The sequence below is a fragment of the Tachysurus vachellii genome, chromosome 26 (genome assembly GCF_030014155.1).
Source record: "Tachysurus vachellii isolate PV-2020 chromosome 26, HZAU_Pvac_v1, whole genome shotgun sequence".
NCBI classification, from domain to species: domain Eukaryota; kingdom Metazoa; phylum Chordata; class Actinopteri; order Siluriformes; family Bagridae; genus Tachysurus; species Tachysurus vachellii.
In genome coordinates, this window is record NC_083485.1 from 11,813,073 (window position 1) to 11,829,523 (window position 16,451).

The 16,451-nt window shown below is 39.9% G+C and overlaps 1 protein-coding gene across 1 annotated transcript; it reads right to left on the minus strand.

Annotated features, from left to right (window-relative positions):
- Positions 1 to 1,895: 1,895 nt before the first annotated feature.
- stip1 (stress-induced phosphoprotein 1) lies at positions 1,896 to 14,829 on the minus strand. The gene is made up of 14 exons (XM_060862950.1): positions 14,704 to 14,829; positions 10,509 to 10,718; positions 9,404 to 9,545; positions 8,760 to 8,901; positions 8,180 to 8,345; positions 7,061 to 7,187; positions 6,068 to 6,170; positions 5,691 to 5,811; positions 5,439 to 5,535; positions 4,674 to 4,798; positions 4,527 to 4,563; positions 4,234 to 4,337; positions 3,684 to 3,856; positions 1,896 to 3,065 (listed from the first exon to the last, which is right to left on the minus strand). The coding sequence occupies exons 1-14, from the start codon at positions 14,710 to 14,712 to the stop codon at positions 2,993 to 2,995; spliced, it is 1,629 nt and encodes a 542-aa protein (XP_060718933.1). The 5' UTR covers positions 14,713 to 14,829; the 3' UTR covers positions 1,896 to 2,992.
- Between the last annotated feature and the right edge of the window lie 1,622 nt (positions 14,830 to 16,451).

Below are 16,451 nucleotides of genomic sequence, written 5' to 3' on the forward strand. Positions count from 1 at the left end.
CGGGGAGCCTGTGCCTATCTCAGGCGTCATCGGGCATCAAGGCAGGATACACCCTGGACGGAGTGCCAACCCATCGCAGGGCATGACAGATGTTGATATTAAAAACTACCGGCCCTTGAATACTGCACCTCATAAAGCTTAAGGTTCATTGTGGTGAAATGATCTGTTTAGCTCATTCTTATTCAGAACACCATGAATATTGTGGATTACTCAAACTTTGAGATGTACAGTGTAATAAATTATCTTGTCGATCTTTCTGCTAAAGCACATATGAATTGTTGAATTGTTGAATGTTGGACGTGTTGGACATATGAGTATTTCATATATTATTTAAAAGAAACTAAAAAATATTTAGAATTTCAGGCAAGAAGGACAAAATTCCAGCATAGGTGCATCCTATTGCATTTTTGGTCATTGTGTAAGTTGCAGTGATGTCAGGATAAAGAAATAGCAACAAACGTCTGTTCGAGTACCTGATCTTTGATCTGACGAAAAAGACTGGAAACAAAATCAATAAACATCTTTTTTCGGAGCTCTTCAGGGACTTTTGATCATATCTTTTCGATCAGTTATCCAACTTCTGCTGAAGTGCTGAAAACTTGAACAAGGTCATTCCTACTGTGAAGTGATTAGAGGTCTAAGGGCTTAGTATCAGTGAGCTGTCAACCGCAGATTTCAGAAATCTTGCTACTGTCATGTATAAGAAGCCGTAATAAGACACTTTCTGACTGGCTTCATGGATATTTGCAAACTAATTGTAGTAAATGTTGTAAATATTTGCAAACTAAAATGTGGTTACTGTAGGAGTTGTTAATCGTATGATGTTCATTCATCAATCTTCTACACCCTGGACGGAGTGCCAACCCATCGCAGGGCACACACACTCACTCATGCAATCACACACTAGGGACAATTTTCCAGAGATGCCAATCAACCTACCATGCATGTCTTTGGACCAGGGGAGGAAACTGGAGTACCTGGAGGAAACCCCCGAGGAACGGGGAGAACATGCAAACTCCACACACACAAGGTGGAGGTGGGAATCGAACCCCGACCCTGGAGGTGTGAGGTGAACATGCTAACCACTAAGCCACCTGAGCCCATACTCACAGTTTCCCAACATGGAATCCATGCCATGCCATGGAACTAAATCCCAGTTTGACTGGAAATTTTATTTGGATTTGAACTGACACTCCAATCCATTGAAGCCGGCTGCTTTGAGTTTTTGATATTTTAAAATATTTTAAATTTTGATAATTTGAGAGGTCATCTGGATAAAAGATGATCACTTTGAAATCTGTTCTTCAATCAGATCAATCATTAGAATCTTCGCCTCGACACGGTACACTTAAGGTTGATGGTAAATGCAACGTCTGTGATCTCATGGTGCTGAATATAAAAGTAAGGTGACCAGTTAGCCAGCATTTTTGCTCGTTATGTGGTATTAAACGCTACGGTTTGTTTAACGTACCATGTTTCATAAGCACTGCTTTCTGGTGTTGGATACCGGTGTTGCAGATCCAAAACAGACAAACCATCGATTGATTTACAAACACATTCATATATATTTTTCAGAACAATTACGATGTACATTTTAGCATTGACATTTTAGTTTGTCACGTCATTACCAGAACAGATACACAACGATCAAAAGCACTTGCAGTTACATTGTTTTAGCAGTACATTGATTTACTTATATAATTAAAATAGGACTCAGTTTTGTTAAGTGCTTTGTATCTACATATACTAAACTAGTTATCTGCATATGTATTACAACATACAGGCCTCTGTTCTGTTAGGATTTAATCAGAGGTTTTGAAGTTGAATGGCAGTTCATTTATTCCCTGCTCGAACAACTGTATAATGAGCAACTCAAATGGATGTGTACAAGATGGTGTGGTATGTAGAAGTTTATTGAAGTGGTGGGGAAAGAAAACACTGAGCATGAATACAGTCAAAGACATCCATATGTCAGATTATGGCTTGTATTGAAGCACAGATGAGAGACAGAGACAGCAGTGAAAGGTTTGCAGACTTGCAGGCACCAAGACCTTGATGTTACATTTGGGAAATGATGAAGATGCGAACTGGTAACAAAATGTGAAACACTTCAACAACCACCCAGCCTTGTATAGTGTACAGACATGAACAAGGCTGCTTCATGGCTGAATATGAACAGTTGGGATTTTCAGCTATAGCAAATCAAGAGTGCGAACCTAGGACCAGGACTTTCTTTTAAAACCCCTTATAAATCTCTTACATACTGCATCAAAGCCTTTAAGAAAGGACAGCGTTTGTGAAACAAGCATTTTAATTTACATTAAATTGCTAGACATACTGCAAGTGGACTTAATAGCAGGCAAACTTGTGTGCCATTTCACAGTTTCGACCACATCCAGAGAACCAGAACAAGGACCAGAACTCGTTTCGTCACTACTGCAAGTGAGCACTAGATTCCCTGTAAATAATCTAGTAAGATATAAATAAGATTTATCCCTGTAAATAAGACCTGATCATAGACAAGCACTCTTACTCTGATAGATAGAAACCATATTTTTTGTGAGAAGTAATAGGAAATACTAGATAATTATGAAAATAAAAAAATAATTGTTTACTTGCTAAGATGTGATTTGCAGCAAACCTCACAATATGATGATGATCTGAATCTCAGTGGTTGTACGGAACTCATAAAGGATATTAAAATGCCGTTTGACAGACGAGACTTGTAATGATTAGAAGCAAGACTTGAAACAAACATCACCTGTATTGGAGTGCTGAGTAACAAATCTAGCACTGCATTTTGTGTTTCACATAATATTTAATGAAAAACTAAGGTCTTACACTTAAAACATTTGACGTAATGAGGGCGATTGTACAATTTGCAGAGCAAACTTTTTTTTTTTTTTTTTGGAATGGAGTCTTCTTTCCTCTGAGGTCTTGTGGTGGTGTTAATCTGGATGGTGGTAGCCCTGTTTCTCCTCTGTTCTTCTGATCACCGGATGGCTATTAGTCCGATGTCTATGAGTTTCTGAATCTTCTGAGCGATAACTGGGTTCTTCAGGTGGCTGCAGTGAGGGGGAGACAGGAAACAAGTGTAAGGCGTGTGCTGCTTATCATGCCATAGTAAATCAGCATACACATCTATAATGAGGTGAAATACTGACTGTACAGGAACAGGAGGCAAAAAACATACAAACCATATATAGAACACACAACCATCTTTATATACACATACAGCACAGCATAAAGCAGTAGGACTATGTAGGTAATACTGACAATATCCTTATATCCTTTACAGACAAGAAACAATTAGAGATAAAAAAAAAAAAAAAAAAAATATGATCGAGTCCCTCGAACAACTCTGCACTGATGCACAAAAAAGGAAAAGTTGTTTTAAGGAAATTAAATTCATCATCGTGGCCAAGCATTTCTAATAAAACACTAGGCTGTGGCTGCACTAGGGCAAAACTGCCCTGGAATATTAATTAGTAAAGATCTGCTATTCAAAATAAGACTAAGCAAAAGTAAAAAATAAATAAATAAAACTGATAATATTCTTTCTATAGACAGTCTGTATGTGTGTGTGTGTGTGTGTGTGTGTGTGTGTGTGTGTATATATATATATATATATATATATATATATATATATATATATTAGTATGCATATGTATGGTGTGTCTTACTCGCTGAGAGCCTGTGGGTCTTTCTGCATCTGCTCTAGGATCATGCGCATGGCAGGATCACTCATGATCTGATGGACCTCTGGATCAGCCATGGCCCGTCGCTTCACGTCCTCTGGGTTATCATTCCTCATGGTCTGACTCACCATGCAGCGCTGCAGCCCCTCTGTGGCTTCCTGCACGCACACACACACACACACACACACACACCATTAAATCAGAACCTAAGACAAAGTACCAGCTTGTTCCTAATATGCAGTGACAGAGTTGACTCATTCAAGAGGAAATTGCAGCTCATCATTTAAATCCTTCATGTGTTTATTCACACTGAAAAGGCAACCATCCTCACATAAAGCTGCACATTTATCAGCAGCCCATTCTAGTGTGATTTTGGCAGCTGCCATTCTTTGTAAAGCCAGCAGACTATCTTGTCCTGGGTTACATACTGAAACTGCTACAGCCAAGTACTCACTGCTACTAGTGAAAAAAAATGAAGTGACTATACGCTTTTTTTTTTTTTAAATCAATTTTTAAAATATTTCTGATTTTCTACCTTGGAGTTTGCATCCAGCTCCAAAGCCTTCTGATAGACATCCATGGCTTTAGAGTAGTCCTTCATTGCCTCCAGTGCTGCTGCTTTGCGTGTGTATCCTTTAACTACACACAACCACAAAACCACAAATAAACATCTATTCAATGAAACAGACAAAATGAAGATGACAAATCATCAAATGTGAAGCAGAGTTAGTGTTAGTTTATCTGATCATAGCTATATTTACAGTGAAGGAATGACAATTTCCTGTCATCCATGTAATCACTGAAACGTGTGTAAAGATGTAAACTTACTGAAGGTGGGTTCCAGGCTGATGCACTCCTCACAATCCTGTAGGAGACAAACAAGTACTTCAAGTCCCTAAAGATCTAAATGTGTACATGGGCGCAATTGGTGAAGAGAGTTTTAAGAGGATTAGTGCTTTATCCTGTAAAATGTACCTTGAGGGCCAGTTGGAACTCCAGTAATTTGGTGTAACAGGCTGCTCTGTTGCTGAAGAGCTTGGCATCTTTAGGGTTTCTCTTTATGGCTTCAGTGTAGTGCTTCATGGCCAGGGGGTAGTCACCTATACCACACAGACGGGGACACAGGCAGGGACGCAGAATTTTAATCTCAAATTTAAATTTTGAAAAAGCAGGTTTATTGACTTTATTATACATCCTCACCTAGAATCAGGATGATTTACCATTAAATGCAAATTAAAATGTACATTTCTAGCATTTAGCAGACGCCCTTATCCAGAGCGACTTACATTTTAGCTCATTTTATACAACTGAGAAATTGAGGGTTAAGGGCCTTGCTCAAGTGCCCAGCAGTGGCAACCTGGTGGACGTGGGGGAAGTTGTGGCCTAATTGTTAGAGAGTCGGGCTCCTAACCCTAAGGTTGTGGGTTCGAGTCTCGGGCTGGCAATACCACGACTGAGGTGCCCTTGAGCAAGGCACCGAACTCCCCCCAACTGCTCCCCGGGTGTGTGTGTTCACGGTGTGTGTGTTGGATGGGTTAAATGCAGAGACCGAATTCTGAGTATGGGTCACCAAACTTAGCTGTATGTCACGTGACAAACTCACAACCTTCCGATTGGTAGTCTAGCACCTTAACCACTAGGCTACCACATCCCCAAATTACATCTAAATGAAGATGCTCCTTCATAAGCTTGGAATAAAGATAAAATAAACCCGAATTTCCAGCTCGTGTGTGCGCACACCTTTCTGAAAAGCCTCGTTGCCCTTGTTCTTCTCCTCTAGTGCCAGGTCTGGGTTGACATAAGCCAGTTTCTCCTGCTCCTTAACGATCTTCTCTGCCTGTTGAAGTAGGACGCAGTCGATTCAATTAATTATGCCTCCTCGTCTTTATTGTCAGATGGTCCTGAAAGATTGCTGCCCATTATAAGGCTCTTTTTTTTTTGAGTAAGTCCTATCAGTATTTTCTGGTTGTGTAATCACTTCACAAAACCCACCTGCTGACACTTCTTCAGCACCTCAGGGGTGCGATGCTCAGTCAGACTTTTGTTAAAGAACTGAATGGCCTCCTTATACCGCTCCTGTACGAAGAAAGAGTTCCCAATCCTGGCGTAGGCTCTGAGAGAGATGACCGTGATAAAATTTAAAATACTTGTGCAATAGTGTGTGGGAATTATGGGATTTACTGCCAGTGTAACAGGAATGGTTCATTTAGTTCTCAAAATATTGATTTAACACAAGTAGGCTATTGTTGATGAGGCATATCTGTGTGGGTAGAACGTGAAGATGTGTCTGGGAAAGAACACTGGAATTACATAACAGCTCACTCGAATTTAGCACTGGAGTTCGAGAGAGACGCAAAGTAAACATTTACTTGGCGACTTGTCTGTAGTCCTCACGATTTTCTCGTCCCACCTCGATGGCTTTCTCGCAGAGCTCTCTACACTTGTCGAACTCTCGCTTCTCGAAGAAAACGGCTGAAATAAAAAGAAGAGGAACAGAATAGAAGCTCGGCTAAACTCAGATAAAGCTGCAATAAAATTTCATACTTAACTTTTTAGATAATGGATCTAATAAAGTCTTGTTGTAAAATATTAATACCACAGAAGCAGATTTTATAAAATCACAAAAAAAGGCACTTTAACGACCTCATTCAATTTCACTGATTATGGCAATGAGAGAAAAAGTCAGAATTCTGAGTTTGGATAAATTGTCTCTGAATTGGACAAAGCATTACATGGAAACCAGTGTACTTTTTCCTTACATCACACATTTGCAAGTAAAATCTACGGCTGGACTTTTACAGCTTTATGCGTTTTCCGATCTAATTGGTTCATCTGTGCGTGTGCATGCACGTTAAATGACTCAAATATCCAGAGATGGCGGGCAAAAACAATGATGTACAAAGTCATTTACATTAATGAATAACGATTAGGATTTTATAACCTTTTGCTCAATCCTGATGGTGTGCGGTAAGCAGGGCCAAACGGCGTAGGCGACCACGGTATAAACACGATTAAATAAACACCATCGTTGACTTGTTTAGCCCCGTGCAATTTGCTAAACAACTCCATTAGAACAGCCACATTATGATTTAATCATGCTTCTCCTGCTTTGCCAAATTAACCATGGAATTTACATTTAGGCGTTTAAATATGTTCATATTTATTGAGTATGTATAATCCAATAATAGCTCTAGCAATCCTCGCAACTTTAACTGCTGAGGCATGACAGGCTAAATCTGTGAGATCGGGCTTACGGTAGCTTTAAAATTCTTAACTGGGGCAAGAAAATTATGGCAATAAAATACGTGGTGTGTAACCATTTATGTTGTAAGGACAATTCAATGACAAGGAGGATGATTTACCAGCCTGATTGGACAGATAGGTCATGCTGGTGGGGTCATGCTTGCACGCCTCTTCATAGTGTTTGAGTGCAGTCTCAAAGTCCTTCTTTTTATACGCTGCATTGCCGAGTTCCTTCTCCTTCAATGCCTGTAAGAGAGATCAAGGCTCTAAACATTAGCTTTGTCAAGGCTGCACCCAAAGGAAAGTTCCTGATGAGAAATGACATGTTGCCAATCCGACAATTAGAGAAATAGCCCACGTCAGTGTAGCAACCAGGGCAAAACGGTCAAACTTGAAAAGCACTAATATGTTCTTTTCCCCCTGCAGTTATCTAGACAAAGATTTTGCCTGATATTTTTCTCCAATTTTCCTCAGTCTGGTATCGCAAGTCTTTGTAAAGGTGCCAATAGTTCTAACAAGACCAGTCTAGCAAGCTAAAGTAGGATAAAAACTGTAGTGTGGATTGGGGTATTAGAGATCATGTATACCAGGGGTGGCCGAGCTGCATGCGCCTCTTTGCCCGGTTTCATGCGGCTCTTACGTTCATATCGAAGTTTGTATTTGTGTCTTTTTAATGTGCGTGTTCGCTTCGCTTGAGTTCAATACGATATTTTTGTCAAACGCGCATGTGAGTGGGATGAAAATACCTCAAAGTTTCCCATTAGGAGCAAAATCAGTTGAGTAAACAATTTGTGTCAAGTTCGCTCTCAAAATGGCAGGGAAAAAAGGTGATGATCATGTGTGACCATGTGTATAATGCGGCTCTTTGCAGTAACACAGTAATAAATGTGGCTCTTGGTCTCTGACTGGTTGGACACCCCTGATGTATACTGGGCATTCACCTGCTCCAGTTTTTCATATTTGCTCTTATCCTTGCTTTAGCTACTGTAAGCAAACACGCAACTAGAAAAGACGCTAGTTTTCAGGTGTCCCATTCGGTCAAAAATTGTAAAATGCTACAGCGAAACTGCAGACGTTGGCACCTGTGTGTTTACTAGTGAGAAATGAGAACTGGCTAGCCAACAGCACAGATGGTGGAAATCCTCACCGCACACAAGGAGAGGTTTGTTGTTAATTACATGGGGGGAAATTGTATGCACAAAAACATCACATTTCATGTAATATTTAAGAGTTTGTACCAATTTCTTGTTCTCTGGCAGATCTTCTTCTTTGGGAGGGGGCGGGGCTGTCTCTTTGGGTTTAGGTGGAGGGGGAGGAGTCGGCTCCTCGTCGTCCTCCATGCCGGCTAGATCGAATCCAAGCAGCACCGAAAGGGTTGTCATCACACGTGGGTCCTGCAACCTCCTACAGTGAAATATAGACAGAGAAGTCAAAAAATATGATCCTGTCACACAGATACTTGAGTCAAAAGGGGGAGAACGATTGAGGAAAATCGGATAGGACGGCGTGTAGAAAAGTTAAAAGGAAGTAAGCGGATAAGCCAGACAGGCAGCGGGAACTGAATGTGTAGCTAGAAAGGAGAGTAATTAAGGCAGATAGCACCAAAGTGTAGGCTTCTGGGACTGACAGCTAGACAGATAGCGGTGTCTGGAAAAAGACGAGGGAAAGAATGAGGTGGGGGGGAGGGGGGGGGATAGAAAGACAGCCCTCACGTTTCCAACGTAGCCTGAAGAGCTGTCAGGAGAGACAGTTACCCCGATCTGGCAGGTCAAACTTGTCAGAGAGAGGGGTATTACACCAGAGCGAGTGAACACTTACGTGCCGAGTTCGGATGGTTTCTGACGGAGCTGTTCGAGCAGCTCTCTGTAGCTGGGATCGGACAGGAGGGATCGGGTTCGGGAGTCCGCCTCTAACTTCTCGTACAAGTTAGGGATTGAGAAGGGGTTCATCATCTTCTTCTCTATGTTTGGGGACAAATATACAACTTGTTATAAATGAATACCTTTCTGATAGATTTTTTTTAATGTATTTCTCAATATGGTGTTGAAAATTTGGGCTAGTCACTGATGCTAGCGTAGCACAATTATATTCATTCAGTCTTAATCTGCCGGAACACGTCTGACGGAAAGGTTGATTTGTCATGGTTTTGTCTAGTTCCCAACATCATTGTGCGTTGAAAAAAAAAAAAGAAATCTACAAACATTATAAAAAGGTTAACAGCTGGCAGTTAAATGATTAGCCAAATTGAGGATTTATGCCTCCCAGTTGCCTAGCAACAAAGGAGTCATTTTCACTTGAACGATGAGAGAGCTGTGCCAACTCTTCCATATCAAAACCACAACTACGTATGAGTACACCGTAAAATCCACAAATCTGCCATTTATTTGAATGTGGCATGTAAGTAAAGTAAAGTACGGCAGTATTACAGTCCCGTAAGTGTGTGTGTGTGTGTGTGTGTGTACCTGCTAGTCGTGCCTCGATATTCTGAAGCCCTTCTTTTAGCTGCTGGTTGGACGGCTCTTGCCGGAGACCTTCCTGATAGGTTGATTTGGCATCTTCAAACTTTCCCAGAAACTCCAAAGCTGCAGCCTTTCGTGAGTAACCCTGAAATAAATACATCATGTGTGGTTCTCTCTTTTTGTGTGTGTTAAAAAGAAACTGACGATTTCATATTTTGTCCTCATAGCCTCAAGGTTATTGTGCCATGAGGACAAGATTAAGGAAATCAATATTTATAAATGACATCACATTTTATCACTAAATGATTGGCCATCATGTAGAAGCTTGATTACAGTTGACCTGCTACAATTCAATAACGACTGAATTAAACAAGTTACCGATCAAAAGTCTAAAGTTTTGCATTTAAGGGTAGAATTATTGCCCACGCTCAGATTTTAATGGGACTCTAAATGAGTTCTTTGTTAACGGTGCACATGCTGTGTGCTACAAGGTGTTTAATTAAAGTGATCCAGATCAGACATTCATTCATTCATTTTCTACCGCTTATCCGAACTACCTCGGGTCACGGGGAGCCTGTGCCTATCTCAGGCATCATCGGGCATCAAGGCAGGATACACCCTGGACGGAGTGCCAACCCATCGCAGGGCACACACACACTCTCATTCACTCACGCAATCCAGATCAGACATTTACCAGAAAATTAAAACGTCACGGTTCTTTTTACATTTTTAACTAGCAGCGTATTGCAAAACACAAAGTAGTAAAACCAGGAATTGTGTTCTGTGTGCGTTTTTAAAATGATGACAATTTTTAAAATATAATATCGTTTTTGTATTTAAAACCCCAATAAGGTTAGTAAAAGACTATACAGTCTTCAGTCTCTAGGAGAAAATTATTAAAGAGCTGTAGGTTTCCTCTCTATCCAGCTCACTAACGGATCACTGGATGTTAACTGTGTTGAGGAATTAAATCCTCAGGAAAGCAACAACGAAGCTACTGTGCTTTTCCGTCACTAAGCTCTGAGAGCTGATAGGAAAAAAAAGAAAAAAAAAAAAAAAAAAAAAGAGTGCTAAAGAACCCCCCAAATGCACTAATAGCATCATTTACCTTGCCCCAGTCTGGCTTGATCTTAATGGTCTGGCACGCGTCCTTCAGGGCATTCTCATAATCTGCTTTCTTCGCGTAAGCAGCAGATCGGTTGCTGAAGAGGACATGGTTGTTTGGGTCCAATGCGAGAGCCTCGGTGTAGCAGCGCACTGCTTCATCAAACTGCCCTGCGCTCAGCGCTTTATTACCCTGGTCTTTCAGCTGAGATACCTGAGGGTGGAAAGACATATGTATAGTGGGGCATTTCGAAAACAAGTAAAGATTGACTGAGTGCACGGCACTCTGTGGGTGATTTAGAAGCTTGCCTTCTAAAAATATTTCAACTGTGGAGGCAAATATGATTAAATTATTATAATTTAAAAAAAAAAGCATGGAAATAAGCCTTTGAAAAATATTAGTAAAGTAAAGTAAAGAATACACCAAGAGGTGGCATGCTGCTGGAGTAAAATAATCATGGTGGTGCAAGTTTATTATTTCTCTATAACAGCATCTCTTTACTGTGTTACTTTTCCCTTTTATTATACAGCATATATTCATATCCCAAACATTACAATTGGAATGTATTAAAGAATTACACTCCATTTTCATATATAGTTACATAACTAACGACCAGGTTCTAGTTATATTTAAGTTGGTTCCTGTTGTCACATACTAACTTGACGTCATGTTGCTGAGAAACAATGAAGTCTTCAAACTTACAGCCTTAAGCTCTGACTGTTACTAAGTGACTGTTACAGCGAGGAGCTGCAAACTTCTCTCTATAACGGGCAACCCGTCTCTACCATACAACAAAAAGTCATAATAACATTGTACAACAACTCACCTGTACAACCTCATTTGAATTGAATCAGATATAATGATAGAAAATAATTGTTGCATGTCTTAACTTAATTGTTCACATTACATATGAACTTCATGTTAAATAACACTGGATGTTCGGTAAAATGTTCTCTCTCCTTTCTTTAAAAAAAAAAAAAACAAAAGTTTTTTGGAACTCCTATTAGAGGAGCAGCTGCTCTCTATGGTACATGGAGGAGATGCCGGCGAGGAAAGTGAAGTGAAGCTACGACAGAGGGGATTTAAAGCTATGCTCCCATCGATTCACCTGGCAAACCACCGCTCGTCGCCAAACAAAATGGACAAACTGATTCTTTTTTTTAACGGAACAAAGATTTTGCATGCTCAGCTTCTCTCTGTTTTACTGAAACTTGGCTCCGTCACTCAATCCCAGACAGAGGATTACTTCTCTCAGGCTTCCACATACACTGAGATCTCGTAACGGAGCTATCGGAAAAAAATAAAAGGTTAAACACCCTCAAAACTGTGGAGATGATCGTGGACTTTAGGAAAAAACCCTCAACACAACCCCCTCACAACATCCAACAGCCCTGTGCTTCTGTGGAGTCCTTCCAGTTTCTGGGCACAACCATTTTCCAAGACCTGAAATGGGAGTGCAACATAAACTCCATTAACAAAAAGGCCCAGCAGAGGATGTACTTTCTACTTCAATTAAAGGAGTATGGTCTGCCACAGGAGCTGTTGATGCTGTTCTACACTGCAGTCATTGAATCTGTCCTGTACACATTCATCACCATCTGGTTTGGAGCAGCAACAAAACAGACTGCCACAAACAGTTAAAACAGCAGACAAAAATAATTGGTGCCCCCCTGCAGACTTCCAAGGACTTGTTCCATCACTACTAACCCTTCACACCCTGAACACAACCTCTTTCAGCTCCTCTCTTCTGGCAGGCACTACAGAACTTTGCTTACAAAAACTGCCAGACACAGGAACAGTTTCTTACCCCAGGCAATCACCCTGATTAACAACTCACCATAATTATATTCCCTGCTTCATATGTATTGTGTTATGTATGTAAGTACTGTGTTATCAGAACGGTCAGTCATCACATCATCCGTATACGTTACACACACTACTGCTGCTGTATATTGTACAAAAGCATAATATTGCACAATACTGTTATTTGCACTACCATGTACTTTCTCTTACTTTATGTACATAACTGATCAGTCATATTCTGTATTCATATTTAATACTCGTACTGTCTGTATTGTCTCACATCGTCTGTATTGTCTTGTATAGTGTTATTTATGTCTGTACTTTTTAGAGAGTCACAAACAGCTGGAACCAAATTCCTTGTGTGCACCAATAAACCTGATTCTGAAGTATCCAATGATCTATTAATAAACTACAAATCATTATGTTTATCTTATGACAGCATCCCGTTTCAGCAAATCTATCAAGTACAAAGAAAGGTCTCTAAAATATCGTAGCGTGGTTTGGGGCCGTTTCTTTGCTTCCTCCCTGGTGTTTATTTGGTAATGTATTAATACATTCATATTACTTGCACATTCAGTGATTGAGGCAGCTCACCCTGTTACACCACAAAACAAACAACCCTAAAAGGTGGGGTTCCGAGTTAACACCAAAGACTCCAAAACGTCTATGAATTACAAATTTATTTACCTTCCTTTTTATGTAATTTTGAAGCCATATCGGCTGATGTTAATTGTCGCACTCCACAAACGTTAAATAAATAAAAGTGCATACAGTGCCAACAGAAGGTTGTTGGCATTCCTGGTTTATATAAATAATGACACATATGCTTTAAGAAAACAAGCTAAAATAAGTGTAAACCCTTTCTTTTGAGTGTCAAGTACAGGACTACACCTGTTCCTCCATGTGTGTCAGAAATGTCATTGACAGCTGATAGCAGACAACAGCCACATTCTAGCAAGCAAGCCATACAAATTAAACATCTAGATAAAAACAAAAAATCTTTTCCTTTTTTTTTTAAAGCCTGCGATTGTCATCTAGTGTTTGCTACTATCATAAACAGCAGCTACGTTAATCCCTCTCCACTGCTTCTCTCTTTCCACCCGTCCCGAGGCATCCAGAAATTGTACCAGCTCCGAGTGTCTTCCGTGCCATGAAGATTTTGGACCTCCACTGAGACGAAGTCAACTCTGTGAGGATTCCGAGACATCTAGAGATCTACCAGCTCCAGTCAGACTCTAAGATACTAAAGAGTAGACGCAACTCCATGTGGTCTTTGAGGACAACAATCTCCTCATCAGTACAACATCTAATCAGACTGTATATTTATAAATCACACCCTCCGGTGTCACCCATATGATGATGAGGTTCCCCTTTGAGTTTGGTTCCTCTCAAGGTTTCTTCCTTTACCATCTAATGGAGTTTTTTTCCTCCCCACAGTCACCTGAGTCACCTCAGACTTGCTCATTGGGGATACAAAATAATAATATTTTGATTTTCTGTATTATATTATTCTTTATAACAACCTTTTGTTCTATGTTTATGTTCTGTATACAAATACATTTGATTTAAATCAAATTGAATTAAACTACAGCATCCTTATGTTGGTAAACTACTACAAACCTTTTATAAACTAGCTAGCTGAATATTTAGCTGTTAAAAAAACAAAAACAAAAAACAGGTCGTTTAGAAATCAAACAACTTCTTTAAGATCTTGTTAGATAACAGAACACCATGTCACTCACTCAGTCCCTCCTGAACACGACACTACACACCAAACTCAGCACCTGGCTGTTAACTGAACTTTCTAGAAAGTTCCAGCTCAATCTAAGAGCAAATGACGAGCTCGTGGCTGCAATGATTGTAGAAATTCACACTCGTACACGCGTTATAAACATACGTACAGATCTGAACACAAATCTCTGAGCATGCGATGATAAATCTCTGAGAACGAGATGATAACTTTGCGTTTTCTCAGTCCTGTATCTCTCTCCGGTGAACGCGTAGCTAGTTAGCAAGTTAGCTAGTCAGCTAAACTAGCTATGGAGCTAACGCTATGTACTTTTACACGCCAGAGCGATCGCACGTTTATCATTCGCAGTCCACGCGAAATTAAATGAAAGAAAATTGTCAATAAATCAATCGGTCACCTTTACGTCTGTCATTTTAAACGGTACTCGTGCTAGCTAGTTAGTATTCTAGCTAGCAGGATAGCATCATGGCTAACAATGAGCACTACTGCAATGCAATGGGGTTTAACAAGCTAGCCAGTTGACACATAATACAAATAATTAACAACTAGTTAACCAATAGGTTCGTATAAGGATATAATCCGTGCATTTGTCTATTAATAACGCGTTTTATATTGTAGTAAATAAGGCGAATTCGCGATACTCACTTTCTCCATAGTGTAACCATGAGGTTCCAGAAACTACTGTGAGACGACAGCAGTGATGCCCGGCCCTTTTCATAATATCAACGGGTTGCCATGTTTATATTAAATATGTTTTCTACACTATCGAATCTGTCTCGTTTATGTGTTACTTTATTTCAACGCAACGCTTTAATTTAACCTACCGATTCTAAAATTGTTACATGTTGCTCTTATTTATAATAAAGCCGCAGTACGAAGTTTGGATTTTACACAGAAATTAAGCGTGAAACTTTACACCGTGGCAACCAGTACCCTTCATAGAGAAAAAGTCAAAGCGTTCTCAGAGCTTATGTCGCGCACTCTTCTCTCATTGGTTAAAGCACAGCACGTGGTGACGTGTCAACGAATCAAAAGTCAGTCCGCTGCCACTGAGCAGAACAATTATTAAGAAAACTCCAGAAAGGTTGAGAATCGTTTTATAAATACATACCTTTTAACAATGTTTAAAAAAAAACATAAAAACACATAAAAACACACCCCTTAATCTCATAAGAGAATGTAAACACTGTATCTAATTGTAGAGATAATTTATTATTGGTCACTTTATTAATGAGGAAAATCATTATAATTATAACAATAATCAAATACTTATTTACATTTGTGTCATTTAGCAGACACACTTATCCAGAGTGACTTACATTTTTATTTCAATTTATACAACTGAGCAATTGAGGGTTAAGGGCCTCTCTCAGGGGCCCAGCAGTGGCAGCTTGGTGGACCTGGGATTAGAACCCATGACCTTCTGATCTCTACTATATCTGACAAAGTGGTAGCTGTGAGTTCAGGTCCTGGTCCTGGTCCTGCTCAGCTCCCACTATAGGTACGTTGAGCAAGACCCCTAGCCTTCATCTGCTAAACTGTAAAATGAAATGTAAAATGAACTGTTTTCCCCCTTAGTGGACTATATATAGTTTCAAAGATGGCCTGCAAATCCTCATAGCAACACACCAACCACATCTTCTCAGATTACCAGAAGCTGTTACAGCAGCAAAAGAGGGAAAGGACTCAGTATGAATGTCCATTGTATTTGAATAATAATCTATACTAACACTACCATACTCAGATGTCCATACACTTTTGTCTATATAGTGTATATTCTTTATAGCACTTGCTTTCTTGTCTCAGTTCGTATGTTGCAGACGAGCATTAGGACTCAAGACAGAAACACAGGCAATTTCCAGACTATTCAAATGAGAGTTTTATCTTTGCAGTGGTTTTAAGGGCATTGCTTCAGCTAAGAACGCAGATTTAAAACTTCTTATTCTGCTCACATTTTCATACTGCTGTGTCTGTGGTCTCACTGATTAAAATTACTGATCCTCTGTCTTATCTCTCTCTCTCTCTCTCTCTCTCTCTCTCTCTCTCTCTCTCTCTCTCTCACACACACACACACACACACACACACACACACACACACACACAGTGCTGTAGTTGTTAAGATGGTCTGATTGAGGAGCAGCTCTCACTCAAAAGCTCTTACACTTCACGAAGCAGCGACAGCTGCAATCAATACCACACTCACTTGCCAAAATCCCTGTCATCTCTCTCTCTCTCTCTCTCTCTCTCTCTCTCTCTCTCTCTCTCTCTCTCTCTCTCTCAATCTGTTCTGTGTCAGACTCACATTATATAAAAGATCAAATATATAAAAGTATTATGATTAAACAGCATGACTACACCTTTGTGCCATATAGCCTAAAACAGATGAACTGACA